Genomic DNA, 26057 nt, shown 5'->3' with positions numbered 1-26057 from the left:
GCCCGAACGATTTTCTGGTGACCCAAAGAGGTTTGCAGTATTTATCAATCAGTGCCGGTTGCACTTCTTATGCCGGCCAGCAGCCTTTCCAACTGATCAAGCAAAAGTAGCTTTTGTACTTTCGTACCTTAGTGGCAATGCGGCCGACTGGTCGATCCCTCTAGTTAATCAAGATGATCCGGTTCTCCATGATTTTCAAGCCTTTCAGCTTAGTATGGAAAAACTGTTCGCAAGACATTCACAGGGGCAGGCCTTGGACAATGAGCTTCTTTCGTTGCGACAGGGTAATCAAGACCTTTTGGCTTATATTGCATCTTTCAATAGACTAATAGTGGAAACTCAATGGCCTGAGGACAAAAGGATTACGCTGTTTTATAGAGGTCTACGTGGAGAGCTCAAAGACGTTTTAGCCCAAGTAGTGAATCCCCCACAAGACTGTTCGGATTATATAGACTTGGTCGTTCAAATAGATCACAGGCTGCAGAACAGGAAGGCCGATCGTTCCAAGTTTGATGCTCGAGTATTTTCCAAACCGCCAACTCCTTCCAAAGGAGTAGACTCCGGGGAACCCATGCAAATAGGGGGTCTGAAAGGTCCTCTAACACAAAGGGAGCGGGAAAGGAGGATACAGTTGCAATTATGCCTATATTGCGGAAACTCAGGGCACTTTCTTCGAGACTGTCCGGTGAAACCTGCCAAGAAGGCAGTAGGAGCTGCAGTTATCAAAGTTACAAACTCTGAGCAGGGAAACGACCTCGCCCGACAAGAATAGAGGTCCTCTTGCCGAGCGTGAAAACCAGTTCCGTGACCTCGCATTTCGTGATACCTATGGTCCTCATTAGCCCTGATAATCCGGATCGATTACATGCAATTGAAGCTTACGTCGACAGCGGTGCCATCGGCAATTATGTGGATCATGAAATGGTTTTGAGGATGAATCTAACTCTTTGTCCCAAGGCTGTAAAGGACGTCATTACTACGGTGGATGGTACGGAGATAGCCTCCGGGCCAGTAACGCATACCACTCAAGAGGTGACGCTAGTAAGTCAAGATGGACACCATGAGAAGATCGTGTTCGATGTGATCAAGGCCCCTCAGTTTCAGATTATTCTAGGAATACCTTGGTTAGAGAAACACAATCCTCTGATCGATTGGCGAGCAAGAACGGTCCAGTTTCCAGAATGTGTCTCTACTTGTCACCCTCCACCTGGTGTTGCACTGGCCACAATTTCTTCAGAGACTCCCCAGTTACCTCCCGAATACCTAGAATACCAAGATGTTTTCCGGAAGGATCAGGCTAACTCTCTACCTCCTCATAGGTCTTATGACTGCCAGATAGACCTGATACCTGGATCTACTCCTCCTTGTAGTAGAATTTATGCCCTCACCGAGCCTGAGAACCTTCACCTTCGACAATACCTGGATCAATACCTGGCAAATGGGTTTATTCGTCCTTCCAAGTCCCCTGCTTTTTCAGCTTTGTTCTTCGTTCCAAAAAAGGAAGGAGACCTTAGAACTTGTATCGATTATCGCTCCCTGAACCAGATCACCGTTAAGAATAGATATCCGTTACCTTTGATCCCTGAACTCCTGGACCAAGTCAGAAAAGCATGCATATATACAAAGCTGGATCTTAGAGGAGCTTACCACTTGGTACGAGTAAAAGAGGGCGATGAATGGAAGACGGCCTTCCGCACCAAGTATGGGCTATTTGAATATCAGGTCATGCCCTTCGGACTTTGCAATGCCCCGGCCGCCTTTCAATATTTTATGAACGATGTCCTCAGAGAGCTCATAGATGTATGTGTTGTTGTTTACATTGACGACATCCTCGTTTATTCTTCATCGGAATCTGAACATCGGAAACACGTGAAAATGGTCCTCGAAAGATTGCGTCAACACAAACTTTTCGCTAAGTTGGAAAAATGTGTTTTCAACGTGACTGAAGTTGAATTCTTGGGATTCATATTATCACCTGGCGGAGTGCGTATGGATTCAAAGAAGGTCGATGCAGTTCTCAAATGGCCATCACCATCCTCCGTAAAAGGTGTGCAAAGCATGTTAGGCTTCGCTAACTTTTACCGCAGGTTTATCCCCGAATTCTCTCGAATAGTCCAGCCCATCACTGCCTTGTTAAAGAAAAACAAACGTTTTGAATGGTCTACCGAGGCGGAACAAGCTTTCCAGGATTTGAAGACTAAATTTATCTCTGCACCAATCTTAAAACACCCTCGCCCCGAACTCCCCTACATCGTGGAAACTGATGCTTCAAGCCTTGCCATGGGGGCAGTTCTATCACAAAAGGACCCGGTAACCAATCATTTGCATCCCGTGGCATTTTGGTCCCGCAAATTCTCGCCTCCTGAAATCAATTACACGATTACTGACAAGGAACTTCTGGCTATCAAGTCTGCCTTTAAGGCTTGGCGGCATTATCTGCTGGGGGCCCGACACACCGTTACTGTGATTACGGATCACCGAAACCTGCAATATTTGAAGACCGCAAAAGCCCAATCCTCTAGACAACTCCGTTGGGCATTATTCTTTGCCGAGTTTGACTTCATAATTACCTATCGACCTGGTACAAAGAACGGTAAAGCCGATGCCCTTTCTCGGATGGGAGTGGAAGAACACTTGGTCAACCCTAAACCTGTACCAATCATTCCCGAACAAAGAATTCTGGGTGTAATCGCCACAGAATCCATAGAGGAAGTTAAGGATAAAGCCAGGCAACTTGTAACTCCAGCAGACATACAGAATTGGCATCTGCAGGGAAAGGACTTTGCAGTAAAGGACAACTTATTGTATTTCCAAGAACGATTATACCTACCCAGCACAGATTTACAGAAAAAAGTAATCTCTTGTTATCACGACTCTTTAATGGAAGGTCATCCCGGTATAGCCAAGACCTCAGAAAAGATCAAGCGCTACTTCTGGTGGCCGTCTTTGGAAAAAAGATATCAGAGACTTTATAATGTCCTGTGGAGTATGCGCCCAAAACAAGAGTCAAAAGGAAAGACCAGCAGGCCTCTTACGCCCTATTGACATCCCACCTCGCCCTTGGCATACGCTTTCTATGGACTTCATCACCGGTCTACCTCCATGCTCCGGATACAATACGATTCTAGTAATCGTGGACTTATTCTCCAAGATGGCGCATTTCATTCCGCTCAAAGGCTTGCCAACAGCAGCAACTCTGGCCCGAGAATTTCTCGAAAACATCGTCCGACTGCACGGTTTTCCTTCGGTTCTAATTTCGGATCGAGGTAGTCAATTTATTTCTCATTTTTGGCGAAGTTGCTGTCGGTCAGCTCAAATTGATGTGAGACTATCGACCAGTCACCACCCTCAGACCGACGGACAAACCGAGAGGACCAATCAAACTCTGGAACAGTATTTACGCTGCATGCTGCAACAAACTGAAAAAACTTGGAAAGATATCCTTTGGATAGCCGAGTATGCCTACAATAACTCTGTACATTCGGGAACTGGGAAAACCCCGTTTTTTCTTTTGTACGGCAGTCACCCTCGAACCTCGGAGTTGGATCCCCTCCAAGATCTTGAAACACCAGCAGTAGACTACCTGCATTCTACAATCACCCAAGCCTTTAAGGAAGCTGTTTCTCACCTTCAAAGGGCTAAAGAACAATACAAGAAAGGAGCAGATCAACATCGGAAGGAAGCCCCTCACTATCAAGTAGGGGATCAAGTCTGGTTATCCACCAAATATCTATCTCTAAAAGGGCCACGCACATTCAACCCAAGATACCTTGGTCCCTATTCCATCACTACCATAGTAAACCCAGTAGCGGTCAAGTTGGACTTGCCCCCGCACATGAAGATACATCCGGTCTTCCACGTCTCTCTATTAAAACCCGTGCAACCTCAAACCCGACTAACCAAATCTCCAAAACCTATCCTAGTGGATGGAGAACTCGAGTTTGAAGTCAAAAGCATTCTGGACTCCAAGATCTCCAAATCTAAACTATTCTACCTAATTGACTGGAAAGGCTACGGCCCCCAAGAGAGATCCTGGGAACCTGCTGAATATGTCCACGCTCCTCGCCTAATCAAAAGATTTCACCGAACATTTCCTGACAAGCCAAAACCCCCGGAGAAGCCCGGTTTGGGAGGGGCCTTGAGGGGGGGTACTGTCATGATCTCTGCTTCCAAAAGGTCAGGGTTTTCCCAACTCCCTTGGAAGCAGATCCATAACCCAGGTTCCGAGTGCCAACCAGTCCCAATTGGGACCTTTTGGACCCAGTCCTGGCGCCAGTGGCACCAGGCTCATAAATATGCCCAGTCCCAGCGCTGGAAGCGCCGGGCTCATAATGCTTGGGTGGACTTACCTTCAGCAGACCATGCTGCTTACTTGCCTGCCAGTTGAGCCTCTGATCCTCTTCTGTTTGGAACTACTTTTCCTGTTGGGTGGGGCTGGAGCCACTCCCTAGATTCAGAACACTGGAACTCTTCTGGAAGGCAGGAACTCTTTTCTTACCAGGAACTCTTTTCTTACTTAGGCGTGACTGTGGAAGGAGACACCTAAGCACTACAGGAGGCTTTTTAACCACACCCGGTGGATGAATCTTGCTTTGCGTTATTCTGCAACCTCTGCAGCAGAACGCTCATCGTGTCTTCTGCATCCGGTCCTGGGCCTAAGGAAAAAGGCTTACCATCCTGAATCCAGTCTTCAGCAACACCTATAAAGACAAGAAAGAACAGGTTAGCATTCCGGCATCTGAAAGGCAAAGGCTTACCATCCTGAATCCAGTCTTCAGCAACACCTATAAAGACAAGAAAGAACAGGTTAGCATTCCGGCATCTGAAAGGCAAAGGCTTACCTACTCTTCGTGCGCTCCGGAGGTCTTCACACTGCATTCCGGCATCTGAAAGACAAAAGTTTACCAACTCTTCGCACGCTCCGGAGGCCTTCGGCGCTGCATCCCGCATCTGAAAGACAAAACAAGGTGCGTTTAAAGACATTGGGGAACTTTAATACTCACGTGCCATTACTCCTTTCCACATCTAATCCAGTGGGTATTCCGGCACCCTGCAGCCGCTCCGAACTCATACCTGCAAAATAAAAAGACAGTTAGAGCGCATAGTGAAGCAGGCAACAAGCGCTTACTTACGTGCTTCCAGGCGCTTCTATTCATCACACGGGCTCCATCTTCAACTCACTTCAGCCCGTCATCCGCCATCGCCGGAACCCTGCAAAACAAGAGACATCATTACTAAAGACTTTAAAGACATTTGAATGACTCGAAACTTACCGTTCGTGCAGTAAACGACGGACAGCAGTCCTCTGAAGTCAAGAGGCCTGCGCTACCTATCCAGTGAAGAAACTGGTTACAGCACCCTGCCCCGAGGCAGATGGAGAGCTCGGCATTCACTTACCTAAGGTGAGAGCGTTAACCTTTGGGGGTCTACAGGAGAGGAGAAGAGGAAAGAGATAGGGACACCCCAATAACCCCAGTTCATTAACCCCATATTTTCTATCTGCAGACATCTTACTCTACACGTCAGGCATACAGTGCACAGAGGTCCAGCCCAAAGAGCCAACCGGGTGCTACACATCACCTTTGAAGATACGGTAGTCGCCCAGTCAAGACCGGCGCCTCTGCGAGAATCAGGTGAGCGTTACAGGAGGTTTCTGCTGAACATCAGTCTTATTGATCAACGGATCAGAGATCATCCCGGCACTAGAAGACAGATTGAAGAACCCTGTGCCGTAAAGCTAGTAGCCACCTGTTAAGAAAGAAAGAGAGAAAACATGTCATTGCTGGTGCAAGGAAGATAGATTCGTTCCAGTTTGGAACACGTCCTAACACTACTATTATGATGGTTGACGGCCGAATTAGGCATTTACCAAGTTCTCCTTTATTTTGACATTTTTCAAATTGCCAGGGGCTCGCTGGCTCGTCCATGGGGCGGACGGGTAGAGACGGGCTTGCCTTCGGCGCGCCCGCTTTGTGGACACCAGACCAGGCACATAGTGCCTGAATAGTATCATGTGGGCTGTGATGTGGGAGTCCGGGAGATGAACGGTGTGGAACAAAGACTTCCATTCAGTCATAAGTGTTTAAAAACACAATTTAAGTAAAAAATAAAATTGCTAAATCAGACAAGACAATTGGCAGATAACTTACCCACAAGTATTTCTAGTAATTTAAAATTCCTAAATTAACGTAAATTCAGATAAAAGGCTATGAAAATCACTTTAATCTAAAGGCAATCCCATAATTGCAAATTAGTGGATTTGGGGATTTGAAGATGGGTCTACAGAAGGTATAGAAGATACTAGCCAGACCGACAGTAGCACACACACGCTCAAGAAATGTCACAATAGTCCCATTTTCCTCACAACAATAGTCCAACTGAGCTTGGCTGATCATCAGTTGGAGGTTAATTTAGCGGGGTGAGGCAAGATTTGAGGTAGGCAATGTTTATCAAGAAAAAAGCATATAATGGCTGAGACCAGGGGTGCACTGGCCAACAGGGAACTCTGGAGGTTTCCTGCTCGGCCTCTGTTCCTACGCTTCTTTTATTTATTTGATTTTCAATTTTTTTCTTGTGGTCGAACCCTCCTCCTTCTCCCGAAACCCTTCTTAAAGGGGATGAACTTACTCACAAGAACATGGGACCACTTTGTAAAACATATCCGGGGCCATTTTTGGTTCCCAGTCCACACTTGCCAGGGAGCCATAATATATGGCTGGTGCTTCCCGAACCCGGATGGAGAATTTGCTCCTTCTAAGCAGGCGTCTAGACAAAATTGGCTTGGCCCGACATTCGCTTTATGGTACTTTGAGTGTGGTTCAATCTTGTGAGTCTGGTTTTCTGGAAACTCTCCTTCCACGCTGCTTTATCTATCGATTTATCTATCTATTTGTTAGTTATATAGCGTCTCACACCCAAAGGCCTCAGGGCGCTAACAGGACTCACAAACAGATACACCTGAAAACAAAGACTGCTATGCCATATCCGCAAATATCACTCTTTGCCATTGTCAAACAGGAAAGTCTTCGGACATTTCTTAAACTGTGCTAAAGACAAGATTGTTTTCATGGAAGGCGGTAATGCGTTTCAATATAGAGGAGCCCAAGCATCAAAGCTGGTACCACCAAATTTTTTAGGGCAAAGCGTGGACAATCCAAAAGAGCATCCTTGTTGGAGCGCAGAGTTCGTGTGATAGGTTCCTTCTTAACACGTGTACTAAGATAACAGAGGGGATTGCAGACACTTGTGTGCAAGGGTAAGGGCTTTAGGCACACTCTCTGCTCCACAGGAAGCCAATGCAACTTTCATTGTGCTTCTGGGACATGAGCTTGCCTGCCCAGGCCCCATTCTGCATCATTTGCAACTTTTTAATGTTTGACTGTGAAGTGCCAACCGGGAGGCTATTGCAATAGTGGCTGAAGCCACTGAAGCCCTGTTGTTCTCGGACACGTAGGGACGGATCTGCCACTGCAATCTGACCATGTACTAACAGGACGACCTACGATGTGCCACGGGCTTGTCCAAATAGACCTCCAACGTTTTTACATGCTGAACAACAGATATGGCACTTCCAGCAATCACGAATTGGCCGTCTTGAGGGTCCAATTTCTGCAACCTATCACCGGTACCAACAAAAACAGTTTGTTGTTTTATCAGTTCGTGCTACTGCATCCAGGACTGAATTGCCGTATAGACTTGCTTGAGCATGCCAGCATCCCGAGAGTAACCCCAGGGAGCTCGAGGGGGATCTGAGTGTCCTTCGCGTAGCTGGCGAACTTCACACCCAGACCATCCAACAAGTCACACAGAGACCTGATGTATGTATTAAATAGTAATGAGGTAGGACACGATCCCTGTGGAACACCGCAGGTGAGAGATGCAGGCTGAGGACTGGCAATGGTTCTTAACTACTATCACTTGTTGTCGTCCAAGATAGGATTTAAACCACATTGCAGCCTCATCTGAACATTGTCCTATCCTAACAAATCTTTCGATCCAAAGGGCATGGTTGACCAAAATGAAACGCAGCAGACAAGTCAAGCATCAGAAGCAGTGCAGTATGACCTTCATCAACGATTTTTACAATATAAAATTTCAGGTCTAACAGATCGGTTTCTGTTCCGTGCATTGTGCAAAACCCAGACTGACCCACTCCAAGAACCTTATGTTGTTCAATAAAGTCATTATATGACAATAGGCAACTTTGTCAAGAATTTTTAACAGGAACGGGACATTGGTTATGGGCTTGAAATTTGCAGGAATATCAGGATCCAAATTGTTTTTTTTTAAAAAAGGCAAAATCTAGGCCTCTTCTAGACAATCAGATTGTAATTTTCCCAACAAGAATGGCAGTGGATAGTTATCATGGGCACACACTGGGCTAGATTGAGCGAATTCCCCCAAATGCCTTGATGGATGTGCAGCACATGCAGGTGTTCTATCAGAGGATCCAAAGAGATGCCACCCTGATGTGGCACTCCACAATATTCCGCAACGTTTCCATTTGCCTTACACTACCAGGTCAATGTTAAAGCCTACATACAGGGGTGTGGCTAGATCTGGAAAAGATACGGAGCTACACTAATGTCGGAACTGTGGGTACTCGGTGCTAATTAGCCTTTGGCTGTAGCCCCTGAGCTTCTATCCAGGGCTACAAACAAAAGACCCGGGGCTATAGCCCCCCCTATGTACTTAAGGTGTAGTAGGTTCGTCTTCCCCTCCCCATTGTCTTTTTTTCTTTGTTGTATTTAATTATTTAACATTTTGTAATTACTTTGTCTATCATCCCCAGAAGTGGTGTGCCGCCAATGATCTCTGCCTTAATGCCAGTAAGACCGAGATTCTCCTCATCAACACACCTGCTATCTCCTTTCCTGTCACTCTCTTGGCCCTCTTCCAGCTCCCACATGTGATGCTAAGAACCTCGGGGTCATCTTCGACTTCCATCTCCTTCTCTCCTCACATCTCTGACTTCTCTAAGAAGTCTCACTACCAGCTGCACCTCCTCAGAGGTATTTTTCCTTTCCTCTCCGTCCCCCAGAAGCTCATTGTCTCCAGAGCTCTGGTTCTCTCTAGGCTGGACTATTGCAACAGCCACTTTCTAAATCTGCCTGCTTCTACTCTCCGCCCTCTGCAACTCATCCAGAACAGGACTGCGAGACTTGCCCAGGGATCATATCTCCCCAGGACTGAAATATCTGCACTGGCTCCCAGTGGCTGCGAGGATTAAGTTAAAAAACCCTCTGCATTGTCCATAAGGCCTTCTGGGGCCTGGGGCCTCAATACCCTCAACTCTCTCTTCCTAAATATCTTCCTTCTCGAGCTCTTCGCTCCGCTGCCTCCAACTCCCTCAGGGTCAGTCGCTTCTCCAAGCAATGAGTTGGTGGTAGATCTCTTTCTTCGGCTGGGGCCTCCCTCTGGAACAGCCCCCCTGCCTCCCTGTAACTTGAGGAGAATCATCTCCGGTTCCAGAAGCACCTCAAAACTTTTCTCTTTTCTTCTGCTTTTTCTCCTCCTCTCCCCTGCTGACCCCCTGGCTGATACTAAAACTGCACTGGTTCCTGGCCACCCTTTGATCTTCGGGCCCAGGTCCCCTCCCCCGCCAGTCGCACTCCTGCTCTGCCTTCCTGGCAGCCCCTGCACTTGGGGACTGTTTTCTGTATCCCTACAGTCCCACTACCAGCACTTGACACCTGATGTCTGCACTTACCCCTGCACTTGTCACCTGCTGGCCATACTTTTACTTTATTTATTTCATTATCCCATGAACTGCACTGTCCCATGCCCCCCCCCTGCACTTTCCTCCTTCCCCTTCCCATGCACTTGTGCGATCTGAATGACACCTGGCCTAGTAGGATCGTTGTCTGTCTTCCCTTTGTCCCCCCTCCCTGCCTCGTCGCGCCTTGAAACACTTGTGTATAGGTGCGTTATAAATGCCATATCATATCATATACCCTGTCCCCTCCCTGTTGCCGCTTTGAACCAGTATGTTCTTCCTGTATAAGCGCCTAACAAGTGAACAATAAATAAATAAAGATTCCTCGAAACACTTGTGTATAGGCGCGTTATAATGCCATATCATATATCATACCGAGGCTTCTGCCTACAGGCATGTCCCCCTGCGAGTGTGGAGTTAACTAATTCCGACATAACAGCCTTTGACCCAAGCTGCCATGTGGCCACATCTCACACCTGACGTCTTAAGCCAGTCCTGCTGTTTCCCATTGCATGCATGACTAGTTTCCTTTGGAAGTATGGGCCTACTAGCCCCAGCATGCAGTTGGAGAAACCAGGGCGTCACTTTGTAGGTACTGGTCAGCAAGGTCTTTCCTGTCCCTGTCCATGTTGATGTTAACAGTACCAGCAGTGACCGCTCTCTCGCGTGCCTTTCCCCGCAGCCTGTCCCGAAGCGAGCCTCCCCCCTGGGCTCCCTGGTGATCGCCTGCGACCGGCTGGAGCAGCCGCTGGAGCTAGTGCAAGAGGCCTGCAAGACGCTGGGGCTGCAACTGGGAGAGAATCTGCATTTGGCAATAAACTGTGCGGCTCACGAATTAATGGACTACGTAAGTAGACCCATCCGAATGATTAACCTTAATTGAAAGTGGGTTTGCCTGCGCCTTTTGATCGTTTGCGCCTAATTTAGCGTTTTAGGCTGTAAATGAACGCGCTGCGCTGCCAGGTAGCAGTGGAATACATTTTAATAATGTCCTATTTCGCAGAGCAAGGGGAGGTACGACGTGCTGAGCGGAGTGAGCAAAAGCCCCGACGAGATGGTTGATATGTACGTGGACTTAATGAACAAGCACCCGTCCATTACCGCCTTCGTGGACCCTCTGCGCAGAGAGGTGGGTGGCCGACAGAGCTGGCATTAGAGAACGCCATGATTTATCCAGTGACCTTTGAACTGCAAATGTGTCTCTGAATTAGCATGGAAGTGGCACTGTTCAATATAAAGTTGGGGAACGCTGGAAAGGGCGGTAGGGAGGGGGGCGTGGCGATGCCCTGAATGTTTTAATGTTTAATGGCGGAAGTCGACGTTCTACCATTGTGTGCCTAGACGTTTTCATTGCCTTCCATGAGCCAGACCGACGAGCCCAGTGGAGCTCAGAGCAGCTGCAACTGGCGAATTAGTAAAATTGAGGGGTGCAAATGACTTCCTTCAATTGACCGTGAGAACACAGCTACACCTGACACAGTAAAGCTTTGGCCGGTGCAGCTCCCCCATAGACATACTATATGGCTTGCAACCGCACATTTCACAACAAACAATTCAGTACAATGTAGAATTACGCCGGGCAATACATGAAACACTCCAACACCCCCGTCCGCTTGTTTTTTTAATTCTTTTTTTTCCCTCTCTCTCCTTTTATTTTTCTTGTTTCTTGATTTGAATTGTACATATATGGTTGAAATGTTATAGTCATTGCTTATTGAAATTGCATACTTGCCAACCCTACAGAATTGGGCAGTAGGCTACTGCTTTTTAAGCAGTCCTACCGCCTACAGATTTGGGTGACAGATCCTACTGCTTTTTACAGTGGCAGGTCATTTATGCGACTCTAAGGCAGGCTGCAGGACAAAGCATGCAACATATTAATTAGTCTGTCTGTACAGTGGGCTGGTAGGTGATTACTTTGATTGGGCTCAGACCAATCCACTGACCTGACAGCTACTTGACTCTGCCCTGCACTCTGGCCGGGACTGGCCTTTGGTGAACCACCAATGAAAGCCAGTGGCAGAGCGTAACACCATCACTCAGCATCTGCCTATCAGACTGAGGGGGGTATCAGTCTCCATGTCCTTCAGTGTTGAACTTGCAATAAATATGTACTTCCTGGGCTGTTGCTACAGAGCAGTGGCAAACGTTACCTACCAGCTCTGTGCGATCACCTTCTGTGAAGGTTAACTTACCATTCAGAATTATACATTTTTAACATTTGAACATCTTTCCATTTTGTACTGTTTGATGGGTTGTGTATTTTAGAATGCTTCAATGGTGCCAACAATGTATGTTTTGTAGTTTCCTGTGATGTCATTGTTATGCAAATTATTATTTTTGAAACTTGAAAAATCCTACATCTTTTTGGTTACATAATGTTGGCAACTATGAAATTGTATTTATTGTTAAAATGTACGTTGGTAAACTGAATAAACTAGTTAAAAATTTTTTAAAAAACACTACCCCAATATGCAGGAACTGGTGTTGATGTTGACTGTCCCCAAAGATAAACCACGAGGTCTCTCAACCATGTATGCCAGCATTGCCCCACTTTCAAGCAGCTTCTGCCCAAACCAGATCATGAGGCATGTCTTCCCCCACTCTTGCTTTTTGTGCCCAAAGAAAGTCATGAATAAATACATACCAGCATTCCCCAGCGAAATACATTCTCATGATGCTAGTGCCCAAAAAATGCCCACTTCAACAATATATGCCGGTGATCCGCACCTTTCATGCTGCTAGTGCCCAATTAAAATCCTGCAGTCTGTCTCAGTATATGCCACTGTTGCCTGGATCCCTGACCATTGATTATGCTAGCAAGGGGGGGATGATAGTTATAGACCAAAACATCTGTTTTGTACATTTATTATTTTATAGAACGCTTTCGGCTAAGCGCTGGACAAACCGAGCCAACAGCCGGTACAAAATAAAGCCTGAGCAGCAAACAGTAAATAAAGGGAGGAATTGGAGGAGAGAGAAAGAGTCGGAGCTGAGAGGCGGCACCAATGCAAAACATTTTTAATCGAGTGCGGAAAAGGCCTATCGTAGGCCAAGATTTAATGTCGACGGGAACAGAGTTCTAAGGTTTAGGAGCCAGCAGAGAAAAGGAGCAAAAGCGAGATTGTGCACGGGGCATAGGAGCAGAGAGAAGGAACCGATTAGAAGATTCGAGGGCCCTACATAGAAGGAAAGTAGAAATGAAAGGTAGGGACAATGGTGAGAAAGTAAAACGTATCCGATTGTCAAAAGTAAGCCATGAAATAGCATGTAGAGAAAAGATCGAAGACCGGGGGTGAACAAACAGAGCGTGCAAATAGCGGAGTTGAAAATGGAGCGTAAAGGTGCAAGACTGTAAGATGGGAGACCAATGAGGAAAGCAGAGCCTAGGGCCTCATTACAAGTGTGGCGTTCCGTAAATAAGGGTGGCGGCAGCAACGTACCAGCACCCTTTCCGTACCGACACACTTTGACTCGGCAGGCGTAACGGCCCCCACCGCTAAGTTTTAACGGAAGCACTGGCACTGTTGACAACGGTGCTGGTTCTTCTGTGAAATCATTGTGCTAAATGAATGGTACAATGCGCAGAGATAACCTTGTTGTACAAATTGGGGCACAGCATAGGGCAAAAAAATGTTCCTATGGGACTCCATGGGAATGGGGACTTCCCGATTCCGCCGCCTGGCTTCCCGATCCTTCAGGACTTGTAATGTCCCGGTGACACTGGGTAATCAGGCGGCAGAACAGTGTTACGAGGTTGGCGGCAACCCGTCGATCGTACTGGTGGTTTACCGCCGACCCCAAAATGAGGCCCATAGTCAAGTCGGGAGAACACAGTGTAGAAATAAGAAGCTTAGTAGTGTGGAAAGAGAGGAAGGGCAGAGGCGTACAGATCTAGAAAACTTGATACCGGCATCATTTAGCAAAGATAACATGAAGTGAAAAAGAAAGGGTGGAGTCATTGATCACCCCCAAATTGCAAGCCGCAGGACTAAAAGAGAGAGAAGAAGGAGAAAGAAAGCAAATGCAAAGGGGCAGAGAGAAGGGTGGAGACAGCGGAGGATGGGAAGAAAATAATTTCAGTTTTAGAGGCATTTAGTGAAAGAAAATAAGCACTCGTCCAGGAATGGAATGGAAGGGAAGAAGGCAGGCAGAGATTTTAGATTGAACGGAATCAGAAAAGAAAACAAAGATTCGGGAATAGTCTGCATAGAAATGGGAGGACGGCCCGAAGGAGGAAATGAGTGAAGATAGAGGGGTGGTATAAAGTGAGAAAAGGAGGGGGGCGAGGACAGTGCCTTGGGGTAAACCCTGAAGAGGAGGGTAGGATGAGGTAGTGCTGCTACAAGACCCGGAGACCGAAAAGGAGTGTTCATGGAGATAGGAAGAGGAGCAGCATAGAATAGAGCCAGAGTGCCCAATTGAAGAAAGTGTATAAACAAGAGTGGGGTGATCCACAGTATCGAAGGCTGCACAGAAGTCAAGGAGGCTAATGGACAAGAGTTTGGAATGACGTGCTGAGAGAAAGGAGTTGGAAATACTTAACTAAGCTGTTTCGGTATAGTGATAAGCGAGGAAACCAGATTGGAGAGCAGAAAGGAGGGAGTTGGAGTGTAGATAGGAGGAAAGTTGGGAATAGAATACGCATTCAAATAGCTTGGAGAGAAAAGGGGAGAACAGAAATGGGATGAAAGTTAGAGGGAGAGGTCGGATCGAGGGAAGGTTTTTTTTTACAATGGGGATAATAGTGGCTTTCTTGAATGAGGAAGGAAAAGTAACAGAAGAAAGGGAAGAGTGGATAAGAGCGGTAAAGAAAGGTAACAGCAGGGGGTAGATTTTAGCAATAAGAAGGGAGGGAATAGGATCCAAAGAAGAGGAGTAAGGTGGGCACATGAGAGAAACGGAGCACTATCCAAATCAGAGAGAAGGGAGAAGGAGTAGAAAGATGAGCTAGGTTGCACAAGGAGAAAGGAGGGCGAGTGATGGGAGGAGAGAAGTTTAGATACCTTGTCTGAAAAGAATGTAGCAAATTCAGATTGAGAGCGGAAGGAAAGTAGGGAAGAATTGGGGGAGAGGTAGAAAGAATCTGATTAAGAAGGCGAAAGAGGTGAGTATGAGAGAATAAGAATTGAATAGTCTTTTTAGATAAGAGTAGAGAGGAGTCGTTAGAGGAGTGCAAGGAAGAAAGAGAACAGAGTTCAGCAAGATAAGGGTCCTTTTTTCCTCATTCATGGTCCACACAATGCAAGTAAGCACAGAGCGAACAGAGTAGCAGAGGCAGTTAGGGCTGAGGAGGCCGGTGTGAAGGGCGAAAAGTCTGTACGGGGTGGACAGAGTCAAGGGTGTGTAGAAGAGTAGAGTTTAAAGAAGATAGTGCGTCCTCTTGGATAAGAAGTGAAAAGTGTGTAAGAGGAGGAAGTGACGTTAGTAGAGCTGGGAGAAAAGTAGAAGAATTGCAAGTGGCAAGATTGGGACAAGAACCAAGAAGATTAGGAAAAAAGGGGATTAGGACTGGGGGAGGGAGGGAGAAAGTTGAAGGAGAGAAGTAGGTGGTGAGAAGCTGGAAATGGAACAGAAGTAGCAACACAGAGAAGAAGAATAGAGGGGTAGATACGGTCCAAAGAACAACCAGAGATGTGAGAAGGGGACGGGAGGAAACAAAGTTAGGCCATAGGAATCCAGAAGAGGAAGAAAGGGTGAGGAGGAATGGGTGGATGAGAGATGGAGATTCAAGTTCCAAAAAGGAAAGAAGGGGGCAGAAGAAGGAAAAGTAGAGAATCAAGGTCATCACAGAAGGAACCAAGAGTCCCTGGTGGGGAATACATTAAGAGAAGACTAAGAGAGTGGGGTTTTCAGAAAGAGATGAAGTGGTATTCAACAGAGTTAAACTAAGGCAATGATAGAGAGCAAGGTACAGCATTATAGGAAGAGTGATATAGAATGTCTGTCTCACTGCCTCAGCCCTAGGCTTGGGGGAAGTGTGGTAATCTAGTGGCGGAGGAGAAAAAAGATACAGGAGTCGTGGAATCAGATGGGAGAATCCATATATCAGTGACACAGAGAAAGTTAAGACGAAATAGGTGTCCAGTATGGAATGAGATTTGTTGCAAACAGATCTCTCATTTAGCATCCCACTGGGGATTGGCGTAGTAGAAATGGCTGGTTGAGAAGAAGGATTAAGAGGGGAGAGAGGAATTGTGATGAGGTTACCCATATTGTGTTCCTGGTGGGAAGCATGCCAAGGTTGCTGAGTGGACCAATGAGATGAAATAGGAGAGGGAGGAATCTGAAACGAAGGGTAAGAGTGTAAGAATAGAACAAAAGGCAAAAGCAAGCGGATAAGGAATTGCAAAGGTCATGGCAATGAGGGCTGCGGAGCGGCGTTGTGGCAGACGGTGAGTTAAGATGGCATAGTAGGCTGCAAACAGGGATGGACAATGCCCTTAGTGGGTTGCTCTTTGAATGGGATGCCCAGGACAGGGACATCCATCAGAGTGGAAGAAATAGGCGTGTAGGGGATACATGATCCCTCACATGACCACTGATGCAGTGCTGAGTGGGATGGAGCAGGGGAGGTTGGAGGGGTGGCAGCAGCCGCAGTGGTCAGGGGACCTCGGTAGGGGCAACCCTCGTTGCGGGCAGGTCACATGCAGCAGGAGCACCACAGGTAGGTCTGGAGACCAAGCCTCAGCGAGTAAGTCCTTTGCAGTCCTTTGCGGTCACATGTTCCCTCACGTGACCACTGATGTAGAGCTAAAGGTTGCAGACCACTGCCTTAAACTGACCTATACATCTTAATAAATTCAAGAATGACACACACACCCAGAAGAGCCTTTGTGATAACCCCACCTGCTTGTAGACATCGTTCCTCAAAGGTATGCATCTTGTACATAATCTTTGCACATCTAACAAGCATTTGTAACACTTCAGGAGAGCTGAGATGTTCGAGAGGAAAGAGCTACCCCTGTATTGTTTTCCATTCTTCTTGCCTGGGGCACAACTTCGCCAAAACTTCAGGGGTGGGGAGAAGACTAAAACTACAAAAAGTGGCTTTGTCAATTGCTAGTCCATGGGGAATGTCCATCTGCATCTTACTATAATGCAATGTAAGTCTGAGTCACTCCCTTTGGTTAAGCAGTGAAGCCAGGATTTTAGCTGACTCTGCAATTTAGGCGCTTGACCACAAACATTCTGAGCATTACTTGTTACAAAAAGGTTTTGGCTTTTAAGGACTGCAATACTACTGTCTTAATGTGAGTACCTGCAAAATACACAATCATAATTAAAGCATCTTGGCAATATATAATTCCTTATAGAAAGAAGTTAATAGCAAGAAGTTAAGGAAAACTAATATAATTGAATGCAAAATAATGCAAGTTCAATCATTTTCTGTTTCACACCACTGTCATGTTAGCACTTTGACAAACATTCAAATAATGTTTGCAGTAAGGTCACCGAGTATAGAGTGTGAAGGCATCATGAAGCAAGACACAGACAACAGATTCACCTTTTGAACAAAAAGTATTCTATTGTATATGTCACGATGGATTAAGGCCTGCCTTGCCCTATGCTAAGGTGGGGGTTCCCTACCAAAATAAAATAAGGATTGTCTTTGTCAGTAAGTTCAACTTAAAAGGCTGTTGTGTCCAAAACCTATGCTTGCCCGCACAACTAAAGACATACAATGTGCAGGGATGTCAGTACCAAAAGAAACAGTATTCAAAGTAAAAGTTCTGAACTTCTTCCAGCTTGGGCTTAGGTCAGCTTCCCCTTCCCCAAGTTCAAATAGTTCCACAAAAAAATAGGACTCAGGGTTCCCTTCCCCAAGTATAACACAATTTCAAAATCTCTCAGGGGTCTCTTCCCCAAGTTCACCACAGTTCCAAGGTGCTAGGCCATAAAGACCGCATATGGAAATTAAGGCACAATAACCATATACATAAGTGACACCGCAGGCACGAGGTTCGATTTCCAAACAAGTCTGGTTTATTTTCTAAGTATCTCAGTTGGCCGACTGGGTCTCAACGTCTCGCAAGGTGTGTTCACAGACCTTGTGAGACGCAAGAGAGCGGGCAACGCTCAAGCAACAATATATATACATAAACATGCAATCTTTTGAAGGCAACTCGATCCACCCAGAAATGTATTGTCCAGGCTAGGGTTCGGTGATTGACAATTATGACACATTATGACAACTCTCCATTCATTCTAAATATAGTTATTCTAGCAACAGTGGCAGAGACAGTTTTCTGTTATGTGGAACACAAAGCGCTTAGTACAGCAAGGGTATCATGTTCATAGGAGAGAAACATTCCTTAGTACACTATCGGTGTGTTACGATTCATGAACTAAGGGTCAGACAGTTCTGAAGAAGAAATAGCAATCTCTGCGAAGGAGTACCGCTAAAAGAATATAATTCATGCTATATACTGCCTTTTTCTACAGTGTTCGCAAGACAGGCTGGCACCTGGGCCGCTGATTAGATGCGGTTTCTGCTCGCCTCCAAGGACTTCATGAGGGAGGAAAATAATGTATTTCTCTATAGTTTGACATTCCTGTCTGTGTTAGTCTTTTAGCCTTAAGCATCGTGTGCGAGTTCGAAGCATATAATACATTACAATATATTTTGCAAAGCATTTTGACAGAAAAGAAAAAAGCAAATGGCGGACATTACACAAAATGGACGCCCTCTGTTACATTGACGATTCTGTGATTGCGATGTATGTCATACGATGCGATTGGTTTCTGGCCAACATAATATACATACCATACATACTATAGGGTTGTTTCTGGACTAACAAACCCTCCTTTTGGTCGTAAACCAAGAGCATCATCCATACATCGCATCTTCATCTGACCATGTGTCTGATTCTGAACTACCCATACTACTATAATCGTCATCAGAAATATTAATTACCATAAATTCTTTGATTGTATCATTTTCGTGGTGTGCACCTTCATTCAGTATGTGAGGGGGTTTCGTTTTCATTGCGTGAACACATTAATATGTAATTTGGGAGCAAAGGATTGGCAGGCATTGTATGCAACAACAGCAGAACATGAGGATTCCAAATATCGTGACCAAAATTGCAATTAGTTTCCATCCACATGATCGCAGCAGTTCCCAAAACCATCAGCTTATATTCAGATTACAACCACCTGTGGGGAATCGGATATCAGAACTCAGGACATGCAATTTCTTGATTGCTTCAAATATAGTGGGGGAGGAGTCACTTACAAATACACAGCACACTGACCCCACGATTTTGCAACCCCCCCCACGGTCAGCCAAAATTATATCAAGGACCATTCTATTCTGAAGTGTCATTAATCTAACTGCTTTCTATTCTAGTGTCATATTATAGAGTGTATCTGTAGTTCCATTTATCGTTTTTTCTAACACCCCGGACTGTTTCCTTTTATTCCATGAATTTATTGCTTGTCCCCAAAATGGTATGAATGACTTTGCTATATCACCTGCAATCAGTCCTGCGGTATCATCTCGTCGTGGCCTGGATCTGGATAGTTTTCATATTTCAGAAATTTTGGAAAGGAATACACTAGGGAAAAGTATACCTAAATAACCGGTCCCTTTCCAAGTTCTAGGTAACCATGGATAGGCCTGATCTCCACATACAAAATAAACAGGACCTCCTTTATATAATGGTTTCTCTTCTTGCTCAAGTACAGCAGTATTCATGCATTTAGTAAATGTTCCTACAGGATAGGAGCCCTTTTTCCGTAAGCAAAATGCGACAGAACGTGGACTGTGATTAATAGTATAGGAGGGAGGCACAGCATCTTTGTTTCCTACTGGAGCCATATTAAAAGTGATTAGGGATTTGTAAGGCATAGAGAGCCTATCTACTGGATTCGTTGTTGCCGTGTTTATTTTGCTTGCGCTTGCAAATATGGAGCAACCCACCGGTTCCAATACCACCATTTCAAACTCATCTATGTTTGTTCCATCAAACTGACCAGTATCACTGTCGTTCCATTTGCCAAAAAATAATGCTCTCAATGTTGCATAACATGCGGTATTAAGTGGCAAGGGATATACATACCAACCCATTCCTTTCCCACCATGCTGGGGTAAATGGGAGCAGACCCAACAGTTGGATCTGTTCAAGATAGCATGGGTCATATTCCTAATCAGTCTCAATGTGTTATTATCATATCCTTTTCTATGTTTCACTTCTTGTGAGGGGAGAGTGTAAGAGAGCACATGCACTGGGCTGCTTGTAGTAGGAGCATTGGTAGCAGACAAAAGAGAGTGGAAAGGATGCACAGTTTCCAGATACCAAAATATAGGGATCAGCATAATCAAAATGCAAAGCGGTATCGTAATCATTTGCATATTTTTTTTTCAACCAAGTTTTTCTAGGAACCGGCTTAGTCTCTATTTCTTCAATATCAACAGCGTTGGTACAGGAGGGAGCAGGAGTGAGTGTAGGCATTATCTGTAATATTTATCTCAGGAAAAGTTTTCAATGTCCGTCGCAGAAAAGTTCTCCACAGGAATACACGTTAACAGCAAAGCGTTCAAGTAGCAGCAAAGCGTTCAGGCCAGTTCAGGCTAGCCTGCTTAATAAATGGCAGCAGGCTGATGTGATTTTGCACAGAGCTCCAAAAAGGCGGGATCAAGCATTAATTGTGTCGGTACCATATGCCCCCCGCTTGTCCCCACGGAGTCGCACTGGTCCTTCACTTTTCAATGGTAGCACCGGAAACCGCGTGTCAGAGCTTTCAATTTGATGCAGCTTGATACAGCTCATACGCTCCTTTTCCCTAGGCCTTTGTTCCCGCTTCATCCATGATGGGAACAAAGGCAAAACAACACGGAGATCACTTCCGATTTTGTGAACGTAGATTGTACCTTATGGCTCCAGGTACAGTATGATCGATGAACAATGCACTCTCATTTCCAGATGCAGAAGCAGTGCCAGCTTGCGATGCAATGAGTGGTAATGCGGCAGCAGTTGGACAAGGTTGAGGCACCTTTGGCCTTTCGATCTTTGTTGCAATCTCCCCAGGTCCTTTCTTGGGCTTAGGAAGCACTTCTGGCAGAAAACTGGCGATGGTATCTTTATGATCAAATGCAGCTGTATTTCTTTCGACGTCAGGATCAGGCAGCTCTTTCAAAGGAAACGGGATTCTTTTTGTGTGCGTTGCGTGGATCCAGGACTTGCGGCCGTCCACTCGAACTGCAGTCTGTGTAGCGAGTAGAACCTGATAGGGCCCCTTCCATATCAGTGCGAGCAAAGATTTTCTTTCAAAGTTTTTAATAAGTGTCCAGTCGCCAGGCTGCAGACAATGTCCTGGGCCAGTATATCTGACAGGAAGAGCCTCCTGCACCTGCTGATGAATTAAACGCAAGTTTTGAGTAAACTGTTTACAATAATTAATAAGCAATGGGTATTCTATGTCCCCCAGCTGTTTCGGCTGAGGAGCATTCCAAACATTTGCTGGTCTCCCCATTACTATCTCGTAAGGGTAGAGACCAGTCCTTGCTTGTACAGATGTTCGCATACACAACAAAGCAGTGGCAATGCGTTGGGCCATTTCAAATGACTCAGAATTTACTCATTTTATTTTTCCAAGATGCCGTTCTGGCGTTCCACCAAACCGGCACTCATCGGGTGTCTGGCCGAATGGAATCGTTTATCAATTTGGAGGCCTGCACAAATTTGTAGTATCACGGCTGCAATAAATTGCGGACCGTTATCTGACCATATGACACAGGGCAGCCCGAAACGGGAAAAGTACTCTTTTAGCATAACTTTAGCTGTGGACATAGCTGTACAATCTCTCAGGGGATAGGCCTCTACCCATTTGCTGAATGCGCAGACCACCACAAGGACATATTTATAGTTTTGGCACCTTTCCATTTCTATGAAATCAAAATGGATGACTTCAAATGGCATAGCGGGGGGGCAAAACTTCCAACTGGCGTCGCTGTTCCCTTTCCAATGTTGTGTTGTAAACAAGTCATTCAGTTTTGAACCATTCTATCAGCAGTTTTTCTAATGTTTGGATTCTGCCATACAGAATCTAGATGTTGAATCATTTTCTTAGCACATATGTGTGTTGGACTGTGGGCCATAGTGACCATTGCCATTACATAGGCGTTTGGCAACATCCATTTTTTGTTTTCTTTGTCCACCCAACAACCTTCAGAGTCTAATTCTGCTGGACCCTCAGACCATGTTTTGATTTCATCTGCAGTAGCTTCTGATTGCATTTCCTTAACTGTGGCAATCCCATTTTCTATCATGCAGGGTACGTCTGTCATTTTTTTAACATACATTTTCGTGTGTAAATCAGTGGCAGTTTGTTTTGCAAATTCGGTCTGCAAATGCGTTTCCCTTTGGAACATTACATGTTATTTTTTTATGTGCTTCACATTTCATTATTGCTAATCGTTTGGGAAGCGCAAATGCAGACAACAGTCTCACTATCAAAGTGCCATGTTGGATTTTTGTTCGGTGTGATGTCAGGAAACCCCTTTCAGCCCATAGTTGACCAAAATTGTGTACCACCCATATGCGTACTGACTGTCAGTATATATGTTTACATTAAGGTTTGCAGAAATTTCACATGTTCTGGTTAACGCTATTATCTCTGCGGCTTGTGCTGAGTTGTATGGGATTCTTTTGCTTTCTATAATACTTTTCAGTGTAGTGACGGCATAAGCAGCGGTTGATGTACCATCAGGTAATTTAAAACAAGACCCGTCACAAAACAGTTCTCCATCTGGCTCTTTCTGTGGGGTGTCAGTTAGATCAATTTTTCCTTTTTTCTCTTGTTCAGTAACCATTAAACAATCATGGGGGGATTCTTTTTCACCCCCCTGTCATTGGGAGGGGGCACTAACTTGGCCGGATTTAAAGCGCAACACCTCATAATTTGGATATGCGGTGCAAAAAGGACAATTTCTTACCTTGTTAATCTGGCTGATGTAAGGTGTTGCGTCTGCGTTATATTTAAAAGAACGTCCACTGAATGGGGCACCATGACAGTTAAAGCGTGACCTAAAACCATACCCTCGGTTTGTTTTACTGACGCGGTGGCTGCAGCAACAGCTCGCAAGCAGCGCGGCAAAGCACATGCAACAGGATCAAACGTGGAAGAGAAGTAGCCGGATAGTCTATTTCTCCCTCCTTGTTCCTGAGTCAAAACAGCCAAAGCACAACCATTGTTTTCATGCACAAATAACTTAAAACTCTTGTCATAATTTATGTGCCCAAAACTGGAGCTGAACATAATTCAGCTATGAGCAGGTCAAATGCTTCTTGGCATTCCATGTTCCATGGCAAAGGTAAGGTAACATCTTTCCTTTTCAATGCCACTATTGGTTTCACAATCATAGAGAAGTTCGCGACCCACTGCCTACAATATGAAGCCATGCCAATTAAAGCCCTGACTTCTTTCTGCGTATTTGGAATAGGCATGTCAGAGATGCTTTCTATTCTTTCTGGTGTCAATCTCCTTCCCTCCTTTGAAAGGAGGTAACCCAAGTTGGTCACTTCCTTTCGACAATACTGGAATTTCTTTAGCGAAGCTTTGTGTCCATGTGCCGCTAAATGTGTCAATAGTGCAACTGTACTTTCTTTACAAATTTCTTCGGTGTCTGCTGCTATCAATAAATCGTCTATGTATTATAATAAACCGCAACCTGCTTGTAGTTCTAGCATATCTAGTTGTTCCTTCAATGCTCTACTGTAAATACTTGGACTTTCAGTGTAGCCCTGGGGAATTCGTGTGATTGTAAATGAACGTCCTCCTAGAGTAAAGGCAAATAAATATCTGCTATCTGGATGTACTGAAATGCTGAAAAAACGCATTCTTCAAATCTACAACACTAAAGTACGATGCAGATGCTGGAATCATAGTCAAAATTGTAGTCACATCCGGGACTAATGGAAATTGCGGATCAACAACTTTATTTACTCCGTGCAAATCAATTATGAAACAGTACGGTATGTCATTACCTCCTTTCTTGTAAACCAGAAGAATCGGACTATTGCAAGTGCTACCAGAAATTTCTTCAATTACGTTTCTTTTAATCAAGTCCAACAAAATGCATTTCAATGCTTTCTCTCCTTTGGCCGAAATTTTGTATTGTGGAATACGTGGCAATATAATTCCTTCTTTCAAAACCAATTTCACTGGCTCTACTTTAACAACCAACATCATTGTCGTTCACTGCCCATATACAAGCTGGTACTTTACTAAATTCAGTCGGTAATGGCTTAGATAAAAATTGTGATACAGGGGTCTTTTGTGGCGATATTGTCAAATACACTCCATCAGGAGAACAATAAATAACTGCATTCAATTTCTTCAGCAAATTTAATCCCAACAGATTTTCACTGCTATTTTTCGTCAACAGAAATGGGCAAGATTCAGTGAATGGACCTAGTGTTATAGGTACTGATTGTGACACTGGACTAATTACTGGTGTACCTGAGAACCCTACTGAGACATTGTTCTGCCCTGACAGTGGTATATCTGGAACCTGCTGATGGTCAATCGAACATCTCTGTGCACCTGTGTCCACTAGAAAAATGTGTTCCCTATTCCCAACCTTCATTTCTACGTAGGGCCCTTTCTGGTCTATGGGAATAGATACTGGTTCCAACCCCTGTCTTGGGCTGTCCTAGTAAAACAATACATCGTCAGATGTAAAGTCGCCAGTGTATTATGCATTGGACTGATTATCAAAAACATTTCCATCACTTGTGCTATTTCGCTGCTGTTGGTTCTGGTTCTGATTCTGAGTCCCCTGGTTATTCTGAAATTGTGGCGCTCTTTGGTTTCTATTCTGTCCTTTTGTTCCCGGGCGATCTCTGTTCTGTCTTCTCGGGAAAGTCCCATTTCGATTCTGGATCTGCGGGCACTGTGCTCGCCAATGACCTTCTTGTCTACAATAGGCACATTGATTAATCCTTATTGGACCGCCTTGCATGTTGGAAAATTGGACTCTGGACTGTACATTCCCGCCACCTCTATTATTGTTTGCTACTTGCTGCATCAATACTCTTGTTTTCAAATTCCCCTTGTCCCTTATTTCTTTGTCCTTCTCTGCATTTACTCTGTTCTCATAATACTGGGCCATGTGTAATACTTCACTTTGTGTTTTTGCTTGCCAGGTACTTTCAGATGTCATTATTAAATTTTGAATTTTCGGTAAGAACCCTCGCACAAACTTATCAACAAACAATCTCTTCCCAGGTTCAGTACTCAAGTCATGAACACTAAAATCTGCAAATACTTCTCCAAATCGATTAAAATAATCTGTCGCTCATTCATCTTTGCCCTGTAAACAAGCAGTCATTCCAAACTATTCTCTTCTCAGGTACCAAAGTTTTCAATATCTCTACTATTCGCGCTGGTAAAGCCACCATAACTTGCAGCGGTTTTTCTCCAGCCTTTCTCTCACCATCAATTCTAATCAAAATCTCCCATGTATCACCTAATATCGTTCCGTCATTTATATTTCTAACCTGTTTCCATATGTCTACGGAAGGATCACGGGAAACAACAAATCAATATCACTCAATGTAAAACAGATGAATTCAAAACAGATTCAATTTCTTTATAGAATCCTGACGGGTTTTTCCTAATATCGGGGATCGTCTGCCTGATATTATTAACTTCTTGCCTAGAAAAAGGGACATGCACAAACTGCGCAGTATGATGGGCTTCTATCGTGTGCGCTGGATTTCCTCCAGAGGCAGCAACTTCTACTTTCGGGACAAACGTGGGAGGCACTTCCCACAAGGGTAATTGCAAACTAGGTGCTTCTTCATTTGTTTGTTTTTTAAGCAACAAAGCCAAATCACGAGAAAAAGCAGTCATTCCAGTTTCAGGTCGAAAATGCTCTTTTGTAAATCATCATTAAATCTGCGGGACAACATGTCTCATTCTTCATACATTCATCTTGCAAATACTCTACCATTACCTGTAATACCTTTCTCTGCATTTCTGGTGTATACTGACTAAACGTATCATGCACTTCAATTGGGGAAATGGCGGCATCTGAAATCCACCTAAGCGCATCTCACGTACAAATTCTCATCTCTTCATTAACATGTTTCAACGGCGGAAAGAATTGTTGCTGGACATATGACACATGCAATTTATCTTTCTTCATTATTTCTCTATGCAATTGATCAAACTCATGCTTGACGCAAATAATCGGCCTACATGTTCTCGTATTTTCGTCGCATTATCTAGGAAATGGGAGAGGACAACCAAATCACGCAACTCTTGCGGCGGCAATGTGTCTGTCAAATCCCTCCATATTTTTACAAGGTAATCCCCCATACATTCTAACAAT

At 44.9% G+C, this 26057-nt stretch overlaps 1 protein-coding gene across 3 annotated transcripts in view; it reads left to right on the top strand.

Moving 5' to 3' along the window:
* ENO4 (enolase 4) overlaps positions 1-26057 on the top strand; it is a 418823-nt gene that overhangs the window by 216722 nt on the left and 176044 nt on the right. For 2 of the 3 annotated variants that reach the window (XM_069611917.1, XM_069611916.1), the window contains 2 exons: positions 10398-10562; positions 10719-10844. The exons of the other annotated variant lie outside the window; for it this stretch is intronic. In XM_069611917.1, the coding sequence (XP_069468018.1) occupies positions 10398-10562; positions 10719-10844 (291 nt within the window). The remainder of the gene's footprint in view (positions 1-10397; positions 10563-10718; positions 10845-26057) is intronic. 3 annotated transcript variants of the gene reach the window in all.

Source organism: Ambystoma mexicanum, chromosome 8 (genome assembly GCF_040938575.1).
Source record: "Ambystoma mexicanum isolate Mex_15411 chromosome 8, UKY_AmexF1_1, whole genome shotgun sequence".
Classification (NCBI taxonomy): Eukaryota; Metazoa; Chordata; class Amphibia; order Caudata; family Ambystomatidae; genus Ambystoma; species Ambystoma mexicanum.
This window is presented reverse-complemented; position numbering and strand designations above follow the sequence as displayed.